At 38.0% G+C, this 14,282-nt stretch overlaps 1 protein-coding gene across 2 annotated transcripts in view; it reads left to right on the top strand.

The window, feature by feature from the left end:
• The window catches only part of LOC116173299 (low-density lipoprotein receptor-related protein 2), a 254,373-nt gene that overhangs the window by 214,057 nt on the left and 26,034 nt on the right, over positions 1-14,282 (top strand). For both annotated transcript variants that reach the window (XM_031490672.1, XM_031490671.1), the window contains exons 3-7: positions 3,752-3,883; positions 3,934-4,194; positions 4,555-4,809; positions 4,859-5,262; positions 7,899-9,455. In XM_031490672.1, coding sequence (XP_031346532.1) covers positions 3,752-3,883; positions 3,934-4,194; positions 4,555-4,809; positions 4,859-5,262; positions 7,899-9,455 — 2,609 coding nt within the window. The remainder of the gene's footprint in view (positions 1-3,751; positions 3,884-3,933; positions 4,195-4,554; positions 4,810-4,858; positions 5,263-7,898; positions 9,456-14,282) is intronic.

The raw sequence follows: 14,282 nt of genomic DNA, 5'->3' as shown, positions 1-14,282 counted from the left end.
CCGTGCTTGCCGGCGCGTCCTTTAACTTCCAATATCATGTTGCGAACCGTAAGAAACCGAAAAGAACCGAAAAAAATTATACGGGTTCCGGTTCTCAATAAGTTTCAATTTCTGAAGGAATAACGGTTTCGGTTCGGTTTTCGATCCTGATAAAAATACCGGTTTCGGTTTCGTTCCCTGCCTCTTGGTTGGCATTCCTTTTCCAATCGCTACATCCTCAGGTAGCTTGTTGAATTTCAGTGAGAATGTGAATACATCTTCTTCTAGTTTCCTAGAATAATCCAAGTGCTCCCTCGATTTGACCCTCATCGCCTCGAAAGGCCTTTCCGTAATTAATCCCTCTCAGATTTTCAGGAACCTTTTGATAGTTTGAAACACAGGAGCAAATTTCAAATCCACCAGCTGCATGCACTTTGATGACGTCACCCACAAGCCCGCCGCCGTCTCCTCGTGATCCTCACAATCCAAATAATCGTCCAGGCTGGGTATGTGAGTTTCAGGGTAAACGAGTCTGTCCGAAGTTGTCCGATGAGACACGATTTGAGACTGTCAACCTATAAATTAACAAACGTCAATTAATGAATCGCCTAGATATCACAAAAAAAAGCAAACTTATTCTTATTTGTGGACGTATAGCAAATAATGAAGAGCATTTAAAGCTTCCCGTACTACGCGGTTACTATAAAGCTGCTCTTTAAGCGATCCTATTGGTGTTTACACGACTTTAGTTTACCCTGAGATTCACATACCCACGACTACAGTGCCCTCTATCCGTGACCATCAATTTTGTATTGAAAGCATAGGGCGAATAGCAGTCCATGTACTATATGGTCTAAGGGTATCTATCATCCGCAAAGGCGACTCTTCTCTCCCTGAACCGCATCAAAATCCCTGGAAGGGACTCCAACAAATCAGGACCTGTGGGAAGATTGTCGTCGAGACTTTTTGCGGGCGCATCTAAAACCACTTTGATTTTATTTGTCTTTTTGGGATGGAAGACCCCCAAAGTGGGGCAAATATCCTTTGCCCTTTGAGTTTGTCCCTATCAACTTTTTGTACATACCTATTCCATTTGTTCATTGTGAATCATCTTGTCTTGCTAGAGCTTTGCTTTGTTCGAATCTTCTTTCCAGAAAATTGAGACGTCTCAAAGCTTCTTCTCTGTTTTCATGAAGAGAAACGTTGTCATCACGTCAGAGCAAACCGGTTTCCCAACGTCCCGAGTCAACTCTCTTTGTGGTTAACTCCATCTCCGCACGCTTGTCTTCCTGTGACCATTGCGGGTCATCCTCGACACTCACTCCAAATGCCTTTGTACTCATGAACTCTCGCATCATCCATTCAATTGGGGTTTCTTTCTCAGCCATGAATAACGAAGTCTCATTTGTGCATACCTTGCTAGGGTTTGGACGGACTATGAACTGTCCATCCTCCTAACTTACACCTTGATATCCACGGAGCGTTCTTTATTGCATTCTCCTGGAATGATGAGATCAGAATTTGTGGCTCACTCGCCCTCTCAGACAAGTTCACATTCTGAAAATGTGGCCAACGGTCCAGCAGTGTCTTCTCGTCAAGTCCAAGCTCCTCAGATAGATTTTGCTCCATAGTTGTAGTCATTGAGCCATCATCCAGCATGGCTGTTGTTGTTATAACATGTTGTTCAGCCTTGGTCTTCATTGTTTCGAATTCGAGCTGTCCTCTTTTGGCTTCTATTTCTGAAGCTAATCTCTTCTCCTCAAGGTCAGCTAATCTCTGCTTGGCTTCCAACGTAGCCTTTCTCTTCTTGTTTGGTTAAACTGTGAAGTGTCTGGAACTTTATGTACACGCACTGTATTGCTAACACTATTGCCTTGATTGGCCGCCGTGGTCGTGACGTCCAAGGGGTTTCCGGATGTCTCTCCGCCGCTTGACCTCGTCTGCTGACCCGGATACATCCATTCTCCATACCATTTTTTCTTGGTTGCTACGTCTCACACGATCCATGTCATCTTATTGGCTCATGATCAGCCAATCACAGTTTACAAGCAATAATTATAATGAACATTAATCCACGAACCGATCCGTGCTCGAAGGAACCAAAATGTCAGGGTCAGTTCTAACACTTTCAAATGTCCACTTGGGAAATAATGCTCAGAACAATAAATAAAATTCTTTAAAACGGTAATAAATACTTATTTCCACTCCAGTATATTTTCAACGACACGCGTAATTTGGGGGTGGGGGGGGGGTTAAATTATTTAGACTGATTGCTTTTAATTTATCGCAATATGGGTTGCACCGACTAGCGCAATCGAACAAAAATCTGGGACATAGAAAAGCTGTATGATAATCAAAATGGAATTTAATGTGCATTCTATACATTCAATGGAGTAATAAAAGTAAAAATTTAGTAGGTCCCTAAGTGATCGCTTTTGCTTTAATATTATATAATAAGGACCTTGTTTAAAATTTAATAATCTTACTTCTAAGGTGCTGACAATAATTTGTACTTAAATGGGAGTAGGTTCATTAACAAAAATTCTAATGAGACAATAAATAATCCAACTAATTCGTAATTAATCTTCCCTATCTTACTCTTTTTTGGGTTAAAAACAAAACTCACAATTCCTTTACGTCGTAGTAGACAATTCCCCTAGGTCATGGTTAGCGTTCGATGGTATGTGTAGTTTCTTTCTTTAGGGGAAATGGAAAAGACTCGACATATGTTGACAAGTTGATGTGCAATTTTTCCCAGATTAAGTAGATTCCAGCCCATTAATTCAACAGTTCCAGCCTTCGACCAGGTCAAAGATATCAATAGACCAGTTCGCACTTGCGATGTCAAACAAAGATCATAAATATACTCGCTGTTTCGGAGAGCGTGTCGCGATTTTACTGACACTGTCATCACTTTCAGGGGCCTCTCAGCTTACAGGTAGCTGTCGGAGTCAGCGTCGTGAGAGTCCCAAATGTCATTATTGCTGTTTTTATTATGGTAACAGTATCGGATGTTCAAAAGCAAGTTTTGATGCGGAAAAACAGACCTTGTCAAATATACCTACTTCATTTATGTTATCAAGCAGCTTTCGATCAACTTTGAAGGTGCGAAGTACAAAACTTATCTTAACTTTAAAATATGAAAAAACGAACATGATTGGACTTTACATTTCTGTTCGACATGCAAACATGCAAACTCTGTGCGCCATGTATTCATATATGAAAGAGCGACTTTCAGAAACTAAAAAGTTATAAGAAAATTTTATTTCCGTCGTCGGGAGAAGTTATTAAAGCGAGTTGGAAACATATCATTTTCGTTATTCTAAGTGGGCTCAAAGTTGTGCCAAAAAAATGCTTTTCGACAGTTTTATTGGCGAACTTCGTGCACTTAAAGGTGATAGGCGGACACATAAAGAAATATATACGATGTCTTCGTAAATGAAGCATTTTATCGGTGTTTTGGATTGTTTTTGGCTACTTGCAACTCTCGGAGATGAAAAAAAGATCAACTTGTATCTAGATTTAACTAATTAGTGCGGATGTGCGATGAAACAAAGCGGTAGGACAAAAAGTAATACAAAAGAAACTTATTGCGTAGTGTGGCCGTTTTTGTCTTCCAAGTTCGCGGCGTCTTTACTTGCCGTTTAAACAGTTTAAATTTATGTCCGGGCTAGTTACTTAATTCTCTAAAAGTTCTAATACCTCATGCTAAGACTTTGGCTTTAAATATCTCGGCCTGAATTTAATTAAACGTCATTTTTTCTTGTTTCAGCCCCTCCCGATTGTGATCCTGGCCAATTAACGTGCGGGCAGTACGTCTGGAACAAGACATACTGCATACCCCCATATTATCGCTGTGATATGACCATCGATTGTGTTGATGGAACAGATGAGGCCGAGTGCAGTAAGTATCTACCGAAACTTAAGCGATTTTAAGTCGAATTCGCGTCGCAGCGTATAGAAAATGCCAGCCCGACGACTTTCACTGCGGCCCGGAAGGGAACACTGCGAGGGCCGTCGACCCTTGTATTCCCAAGGAGAAAAGATGCGACGGATATTTGGACTGTAGGTCGGGTAAAGACGAAATGGGCTGCCCTGGTGTTTCTTGCAATCTCGATCAATTTCGATGTGCCAATGGACAGCGTTGTATAGATACGAATCAAAAATGTGATCACAAAAATGACTGCGGGGATAATTCTGATGAATTGGGATGTAGTGAGTATCTTTTGATTAAGAGTATTAGTATTTTTGAACTCAGCTGGAGGATTTGCATTATTTAATATTAAGTTCAATGTACACAAATTTTAATTTCCTCTAGATAGGCCCACACAATATGCACAAATTGCAATTCGATTTTTTTAAATCGATTGAAAAAATGATCGAATTTTTAAGACTGATTAAATGATATTAAATAATATTCCTTGTCTTGGAAATAAACTATTTAAGGTCAAACCGTTGTTATCTTTATTGATTGAAATTCCACTATTGTTCGCATTTACGGTGATAGTGTTTAAACCGGAAATTGCGCCGTTTCAAAGCAGGAAAGGGCATACATTCAAATTTTGGTCGTTGTAGACTTTCCACTGTGCCATGGAGGTCAATTTAGATGTCAAAATCAGTTGTGCATACCCGTCGCGTACCACTGCGACGGTCACCAAGATTGCGCGGACGGCTCCGACGAGCTAAATTGCACAGCAATAGCTTGTCCCGACAACAAATTCCTATGCCCGAAAGGGGGGCCGGGCGGCGCGCCCAAATGTATCGCCAAATCTCAACTTTGCAACGGTAAAAGAGACTGTGAGGACGGAGCGGATGAGGAAGTAGCTTGCTGTACGTATCCGCTGAAATTTAACCAAAATTTTTACCACGTCAATTGTAGCGATATTATCTTGTCCATCTCTCGGCTGTGAATATAAGTGCCAAGCGTCCCTGACCGGGGGCATGTGCTACTGTGCGGAAGGACGGAAATTGGGCAGGGATAACCGGACCTGCGTCGATAGAAATGAGTGTTTGGAATGGGGTTATTGCGACCAACTGTGTACGAACACCGATGGGGGATATTCGTGTTCGTGCGCCCCCGGTTACATAGCGCAAGACAAAAAGAAATGTGCCGCTCCAAATGCGAGCTCGATGTATATATTTTTCGCTCACGACCGAAACGTTTATAGAATGAACTCGAGGGGCGAAGATGTGAAAATTATCGCCAATACCACCGGTGCGAGTGGGCTGGATTTTCATTACCAGAAAAACTTGCTCTTTTGGTCCGATGTGAAAACTAGAAAGGTAGAGCTTCGCTTTAATTTATGTCCATGAACCTAGCAGAGCAAGGTCAGCAGAACACAATCAAACATATTGCATAATTAGGTGCTAATTAAGTGCCCTATTCCCGAATTAAATGCTCCTTTTTTTTAAATTATTACATGTTTCGCCAGGTTCATATGAACTCTGCAGAGCACTACCTTAAAAAACCCAAGAAAATGAAAAATGAACTAACTATAATTAGGTGCTAATTAAGTGCCCTATTCCCGAATAAATGCTCCTTTTTCTAAATTATGACATGTTCTGCGAGGTTCATATGAACTCGGCAGAGCACTACCTTAAAAAACCCAAGAAAATGAAAAGTGAACTAACTATAATTAGGTGCTAATTGGGTGCTAATTAAGTGCCCTGTTCCCGAATTAAATGCTCCTTTTTTTTAAATTATTACATGTTCTGCAGGTTCATGTGAACTCTGCAGAGCACTACCTCAACAAACCAAAAAAATGAAAAGTGAACTAATTATAATTAGGTGCTAATTAAGTGCCCTATTCCCGAATAAATGCTCCTTTTTCTAAATTATGACATGTTCTGCGAGGTTCATATGAACTCGGCAGAGCACTACCTTAAAAAACCAAAAAAATGAAAAGTGAACTAACTATAATTAGGTGCTAATTGGGTGCTAATTAAGTGCCCTATTCCCGAATTAAATGCTCCTTTTTTTAAATTATTACATGTTCTGCAGGTTCATATGAACTCAGCAGAGCACTACCTTAAAAACCCAAGAAAATGAAAAGTGAACTAGCTATAATTAGGTGCTAATTAAGTGTCCTATCCCCGAATTAAATGCTCCTTTTTTTTAAATTATTACATGTTCTGCCAGGTTCATATGAACTCTGCAGAGCACTACCTCAACAAACCAAAAAAATGAAAAGTGAACTAATTATAATTAGGTGCTAATTAAGTGCCCTATTCCCGAATAAATGCTCCTTTTTCTAAATTATGACATGTTCTGCGAGATTCATATGAACTCGGCAGAGCACTACCTTAAAAAACCAAGAAAATGAAAAGTGAACTAGCTATAATTAGGTGCTAATTAAGTGTCCTATCCCCGAATTAAATGCTCCTTTTTTTAAAATTATTACATGTTCTGCAGGTTCATATGTACTCTGCAGAGCACTACCTCAACAAACCAAAAAAATGAAAAGTGAACTAATTATAATTAGGTGCTAATTGGGTGCTAATTAAGTGCCCTATTCCCGAATTAAATGCTCCTTTTTTTAAATTATTACATGTCTGGCAGGTTCATATGAACTCAGCAGAGCACTACCTTAAAAACCCAAGAAAATGAAAAGTGAACTAACTATAATTAGGTGCTAATTAGGTGCTAATTAAGTGCCCTATTCCCAAGTTAGATGCTCCTTTTTAGGGTATTTCCACAAAAATAAAATAAAAATGCGGTATTGTGGTCACTTTGTGACTACTTTTTTCGCTATTTGGTTCGTTATGGTGTCGAGGCTTGCAACAAGGAAGGAATTTTTTGTGCGTTTATTGCTAAAAAAGTTATTGTAAAAAAACCAAAAAACCGTTTTTTACATTTTATAATTTTGTATTGCTGTCTGTCGTCTGTCTGTTGGTCTGTCCGTATGTTCCTTTGTCTGTCTGTCTCTCTATCTGTCCGTGTGAACGATAATTTTGTTTAGAAATGTCCGATCGCTTTTAGATCTCCGTTAGTTATGAACTGAATTGTTTGAAATTCAATATGGGCATAGCTTTAGCCAGCAATGCCAAAAGTTGAGTCGAATCGATTTAAAATTCACAGTGCCCTTTTCGCATCTCGACCATTTATAAACCGAATTGCAAACTTTTTTATTTATAAAAGTATTTCAATGAAATTTGATAGATAGGTGCTTGGAATAAAGGAAAATCTAACGTTAGTTTCAAAATTTAGATTTGCGCATGCGCAGTTCCAACTTTCTTATTTAGAAAAGCATTGAAATGAAATTCTTCTTATAAACTGAAATTGAAGTAGCACGTCAAAAATGGATTGCACATATGCAACGCTATGTTTCATATTTGTGGCAGGATTGTTACGATTTTTACAGAAGTTGCATCTTACAAATGGGAAATGAATGGAAGTGGAAATGCGCTTTTTGTAAATCGTTTACGATTACTTTTTAACTTGTTTTTGTTTTAATTATTACATGTTCTTCCAGGTTCATATGAACTCTGGTGAGCACTACCTTAAAAACCCAAGAAAATGAAAAGTGAACTAACTAATAATAGGTTTTATCTTAATTATCACGAACACTTAAAGACGTATTTGTTTTTGTAAACACAGTGCCTGTCTGCTTAAATCATGTAAATAGTAGAAGTAGAAATTAAATATGAACCTTACAGAACATGTAATAATTTAAAAAAAAGGAGCATTTAATTCGGTGGTAGGGCACTTAATTAGCACCTAACTATAGTTAGTTCACTTTTCATTTTCTTGGTTTTTTGAGGTAGTGCTCTGATGAGTTCATATGCACCTGGCAGAACATGTAATAATTTTTAAAAAAAGGAGCTAATTATGCAATATGTTTGATTGTGTTCTGCTGACCTTGGTCTGCTAGGTTCATGGACATCTTTAATTTATCTAAGCTAACGTTGAGCTCTTGCAGATTCATTCCCAACAGTTGAAAGATCCAGTTATCGGTTTGACCATGGTACACGAACTGGATATTATGTCGCCGGGAACGTGGTCGCCCGTTGCTATAGCTGTTGACTGGATAGGAGATAAGCTATACGTTGTGGATTCCATCGGTCAAAAAATTGACGTATTCGAGCTAAGCAGTCGGTGGCATGCCATCGCGCTAGGTTCCAATTTAACCAACCCCGCCGATATTGCTCTGGATCCGCTGATGGGTTACATGTTTGTGGCTGACAGCTCTCAAGTGCTTCGAGCCAATATGGACGGAACTCAAGTGCACGCTATCGTGACGGAAGCGGCTTACAAAACTACGGGTGTTGCAGTTGACATAATCGCCAAGAGAGTGTTTTGGTGCGATTCCCTATTGGACTATATCGAGACTGTGAATTACGACGGCCAAAATCGATTTTTAGTGGTTCGTGGACAGTCCGTGCCCAACCCGTCTCGTCTAGCACTATTCGAAAACAGAATCTTTTGGACCGACGCCACCAAACAAGGCATTATGTCTTTGGATAAGTACGAAAGCAGCTCGAGCATACACTCGATCTACCGCATGCGAGACCTTAGAGATCCTAGAGCGTTGAAGATAGTTCACGAAATCGTACAACCGACAGTTACCAATCCGTGCGGGAATAATAATGGCGGCTGCCAACATTTGTGCATCATCACCAACATTGTATCGGGGTTGGGTTTCCGATGCGCTTGCCATATCGGCTGGAAATTGTCACCGAATTTGAAAAACTGCGATTTAGTGTCGGAATTCCTGATGTACTCTCAGCAAAGGTTTATTAAGGGCAAGGTTTTAAACCCGGTTCTAGAAGGATTTAGTGACGCGATGGTACCCGTCGTTTCCCGACGCGCCAGATTTGTCGGACTCGACTTTGACGCCAGAGACAAATACATTTATTACTCCGATGTTTTGCAAGATGTCATCTATCGCGTGCATCGTAATGGAACTACGAGGGAGATCGTACTTGCGTCACAAAACGAAGGCGTCGAAGGTTTATCCGTCGATTGGATGTCTAAGAACCTGTACTACATCGACAGTAGAAAAGGCACGTTGAATATGCTTTCAACTCGAAATATAACGTATCGAAGGACGCTTCTTAAAAATCTGAAACGACCAAGAGCGATAGTGGTTCATCCGAACAGAGGTTACATATTCTTCTCGGAGTGGGATCGGCCTGCGAATATCTCTAGGGCTTACAGCGACGGCAGCAACTTGATGGTTTTCAAAAATGTTACTCTTGGATGGCCGAATGGTTTGGCAATCGACTTCTACGAAGATCGCCTGTATTGGTGCGACGCGCTTTTAGACCACGTACAACACTCGACACTAGACGGCACCGATGTCAAGACTGTCAACTCGCGCCTTATCCGACATCCTTTCAGTATAGTCATTTACAATACCCACATGTACATAACCGACTGGAGACTAGATGCTATTATCAAACTCGATAAGTTGACCGGAGAACAGGAGCAAATCCTAATCAAAGAGCCACAAACCAACCGACTGTATGGTGTCAAGGTAAGGCTTTTGGGGTCCGTTAACTTGGCCCCCCACTGAGAGATTTGATAGTCATATTATTTTAAAATGAATGCGCTCGTTATGCGCTCATATGCGCCACCGATAAATAACTCTTGCGCCATTATCGTTTTTTAGAAATCCGAAAAAACATTTGGGAGGGGCAAATTTTCAAAAAGTGGGGGGGCCAACTTAACGTTTTTAAAAGTAACTTTTTTTTAACATCTTTTCATACGAAATTGTACTCTGAGGTATGCGCTAAAATGCGCCGTAAATAGATATCTTTGCGCCATTCTTGTTTTTTGGTTATCCTTAAATATATTTGGGAGGGGCCAAGTGAACGGTACCCCCCCATAACGCATTTTGCTACCGGTATTTGTGCCACTTGATACATCTGGTTATGCGCTCAATTGCGCCACTTGAATTAAAGCTAGCGCCATTACGGTTAAGCCATTAATAGTATATTAAGATACAAGTGTATAATCAAGTCTTTAAAGCACGCGCAACGAGTTTAAGGGCACGACGCAAAGCGGAGTGCCTTTAACGTTGCAAGTGCTTTAAAGACCAATTATACACGTGTATCTTATAGTATTTTTTATTATACCTGCAGTATAATTTAAAAATAGGAAATACAATGAAGTCATATTGACGTTATACTCGAATTGTCTAATTAATCGTAATTTCACGATTGCCATGGAAATGTCACTTGACGTTTGCTTATAAAAATCATCGTGTTAAACGATTTCCGTTGAAAAAGATAATACACCGTCCATTAAATCGATTGTTGTAAAATCTAAACAAACGTTGGTAGGTGTAAAATCCAACTCCAGTAAAGCCTATTATAAGGAATATGAAAAGCTGTTTCCATGGATGAATAGGAAGTTACTTACGAATACAGTCTTAAATGCATCCATAATGCTAGCATATATGAAGGAAATGTCAAAGGTATTTAAATCTTCTATATTTTGGTGCATTCATTCAAAACTTTAAAGCAATGCTGCGACTAAAAAGTGGAACAGATTTGGAAGCATACACTAAATTACGCGCGTTTGTGAAAGCTTCAACCAAAGGATAGGTACAAAAGCAAAAGAAATGTTCTGCATTTACAGAAAGCGACCTAAGAGGATTTTTTATTTCATCCAGATGACAGTTTCAAAAGTCATACTTGAAGTATCGTTACTTAGCAACTTTAAAGCACGTGTGTTTTAAAGGCCCTTTTTCGCACGCATTTGAGTGTTTAAAACGGAGATTGTGATTCAGGTATAATAAAAAAAATTTTTTAAAACGAGGGGCTAACAAAGCGTTTTCAAAAGTTACGTTTTTTAACATGTTTTTTCTACTACATCGTACCTTTCATAATGCGCTAAAATGGGCCGTAAACATATGCGCTATTATAGTTTTTGGGAACCTTTTTTAGTACCTATAGAACTATAACGCTATTCATTTTAAGAAGGTAGCGGTAGAAAGCATAGGGTCAGTTTGACCTTCAGTGTGATTGGTTAAAACACGAGTCAGTATTACCCTGAAAAATAAAACGAGTGACGTAAGAAGTTTCAATTACGAACTAAACTGTCATTAGCTGTCAATTTCAAAGATCCAAGCGTGATATCGTTTGATTTATAAATATATTTTTCAAATTTTGTGCCGTTTTATATTTTTCCCTCGATTTTTCCTGTGTGTGTCGATCTTCAAACACAGCGCCATCTACTACCTTCTTATAATGAATGCAGTATATACAGGGCGAGGTTTTTTTCATTTTATGTATTGGGATCTCGGAAACCATAAGACACGGATTCGGTTAAATGAGGAAAGAGTTGTCGTTTTAAGAGTTTATTTAAGATGTGCTTTTGTTTTTTGAAAAAATCCATAGTTCCCTAGATATGAGCGAAAAACAGATTTAGTGATTTTTCATTTAACTGTTGTAGAATCGTTATTATTAGAAATACAACAAAATAACACGAATAAAAGTTTTAGACATTTTAATGCTTAACATGATGAACATACTAATTTATTTTTAGATCTTACAATTTTTGAGTTATAATACAAATTTTAATTTTTTTTAAATGGTAGTCATAGTTGGCTTTGACATTTTTAAAAAAGACAAATTTTTCTCTTTATAACGATATAAGGCTTGCTAAATGTACTTTAATAAATAAACGTCCTGCAGTAATTTTCGTATTATTGAGAGGTAAGTAAACAGAGTTGGCAATGGAAAACAATATCTAGCGAGATAGGTACCTTTCATTTACGGCGAAAATTGGACAGGCCAATTTTACCTATCTTCATTTTCTACCAAATGAATTTCAAGATATTTAGGATGGGTTAGATTTGGAAACACGACGTAATTTACGCTGGTTTCAACACAACGGTGCCCAGGCGCACAACTAACTGCAAGTTAAATATTATAATAGACAGTAATTAAGAGAACAAAAATGTTTCCCATGGCAAAATCTGTTTTTACTACTCTTAATAATACAAATAGTTCTGTATCACGTTAATTTGTCAAAGTAAGTAGGAATAAACTTTATAACATTGTAAACAGAAAAAAATGCACTTTTTAAAAATGTCACAGCCAACTATGATTACCATTTAAAAAAAGTAAGTCTGCGTTATAACTCGAAAATTATAAAAGAAGAATAAATATTAATAAATGTATCATATTAAGCGCAAAAAATGTACAATTTTTGTTCTTTGCATATTTCTGTATTTCTAATACTAACGATTCTATAACAGTTAAATGAAAAATCACTAAATCTGTTTTTCGCTCATATCTAGTCAACTGTGTATTAAAAAAAAAACAAAAGCATATCTTGAATAAGCTCTTAAAACTACAACTCTTTCCGGTTTCCGAGATTCTAATGCTTAAAATGAAAAAAAACTCACCCTGTATATGGGTATGCGGTGAAGTTATGTTCTAATGGTGCAATTTTAACTCGGTTTGCAATAATCGCCAATAACTCATAGGTATTAACTTACTTGGTTTGGAGTTGATGCATTATGCCGCAATGTAGGTAGTTCATGTATTAACGATCCTCGAGATCCGTCTGCCTGTGCACGATAACTTTGTTTAGAAACGTCCGGTACACATGTTCTTAAGGATATAAGAAAGGTCGCTATTGTTTTTCAGTTACGTAGACTAACGGGCCATAAAGTTACAGCGCAAAAACTGGCCGAACCTTCAAAGAATGGTATCTTTTATAATAAATTCTTGTTACAAAGAACATATAAATGCCCGGTTTTTTGTGTCAGCAAATATTCCTTAAACCTCAAACAACTTTGAAGATGAAAAAATAATATTGCGCATGCGCAATCCAATTTTTGTATTTGTTAAGATGTTTAAATGAAATTGTATGTACTCACCTCGAGTAAAAGTACAAGTAATGAGTAAAGATATTATTAAAACGATGAAGGTTAGTGTTATTTGATGAGATCGTCTGTTAATTTTAATTTAATTCCCCCCCCCCCCTCTTTAGAGATTACATAGTCATAGGACTGACTGTATAAAGTAATGTGCTCACATGCGCACACCAAGGATAATTTTTGCACTATTATCTAATTTTTAAAAATGCGAAAATGCATTTGAGAGGGGTTAAGTATACATCACCCCCACCTTCCCCCCCCCTCACGGCCACCACTATGTATTTTATTGGTATCTATGCCATCTGGTAATACGCGCCAATTGTTAGTCATGACAAATTTTCAAAAAGTGCTGTAGGGGCTAACTTCACATTTTCAAAAGTTACGTTTTTAACATGTTTTTTTGCACTACCTTGCACCTTTCACCATGGGCTCAAATGCGCCGTAAGCAGACATGTTTGCGCCTTTTAGGACCCCTTTGCAGTATACACTGTGTCCAAGATATACACATCCGAAACTATACAAGATATGACGATGGTCAAATTAGGGAAAAATTGCGCAATTAAAGAGCTATTATGATGCTTTCAAGATAACTAGATCCTCTTTACTTCCGCACCCGCGTACAACGTCCTAATTGTGCGAAAATACCTATCGGACACATTTTTCATTTTGCATGAACTTTGTAAAGTTGATGATGATTTATTTCTCTGAAACGAGACGTTGTATTGAAAATCTCTCAACGGTGTCTTGTAGAGCTCAAAAAGTGCCCACGAGAAAGTGTTTATTATTTTTAATACCTGTTCAAATAACATTAAAAAAAATTTAAAACGAAATCGGCGCAAATTTCGATTTTTCTGGTATATCTTAGAAAGTAATCGGCTTTTTCTGGTTTACTTTAAAGTGTGATAATAACTCTTTCATTGCACAACTTTGTGCTAGTTTGACCGTCGTCGTATCTTTTATGATTTCCGAGATTCCCATGACAGGACACTGTATACTACACAGGGTGTTTTTCTGGGAGCTTTAGTTAAAAGTTTCTGGGAAAGTAAAATAGGTAGGTTTTTGAAAATTTGTACTGAGGAGTTACTCTGAAGGCCGAATTGATGTAAAATAATTTCAAAATGGCCGCACTTCCGGAAACACCGGAAGTAGATAGTAACTTAAAATTAAGTTATTTTGACTTTAAGAAAAAAAAATGGCGGATGCAGATGGTACCTTGATAATTAATTACTTGAAAAAGGTTATATATAGTCATGGCAACCCATTTTTATCAGTGCATAGAGAATGAATAGAGCTTTCTTTTAGTGCACTTAAAAAAAAAGTTAAGTTGCGTACGACCGCCCCTATGGATATCCAAATGTATGAAACTTCAAAGACTAAAAACTCAGTTTTTTTTAAATGGAATGACCATGTTCTTACTATTCCACGAGATAGAGAATTGAAATGGGCATATTTTGACAATACATGTTCGTA

Source organism: Photinus pyralis, unplaced genomic scaffold (assembly GCF_008802855.1).
Source record: "Photinus pyralis isolate 1611_PpyrPB1 unplaced genomic scaffold, Ppyr1.3 Ppyr1.4_LG6, whole genome shotgun sequence".
Lineage (NCBI taxonomy): Eukaryota > Metazoa > Arthropoda > Insecta > Coleoptera > Lampyridae > Photinus > Photinus pyralis.
Note: the sequence above shows the minus strand (reverse complement) of the source record. Positions and strands in the feature narration are given on the sequence as shown.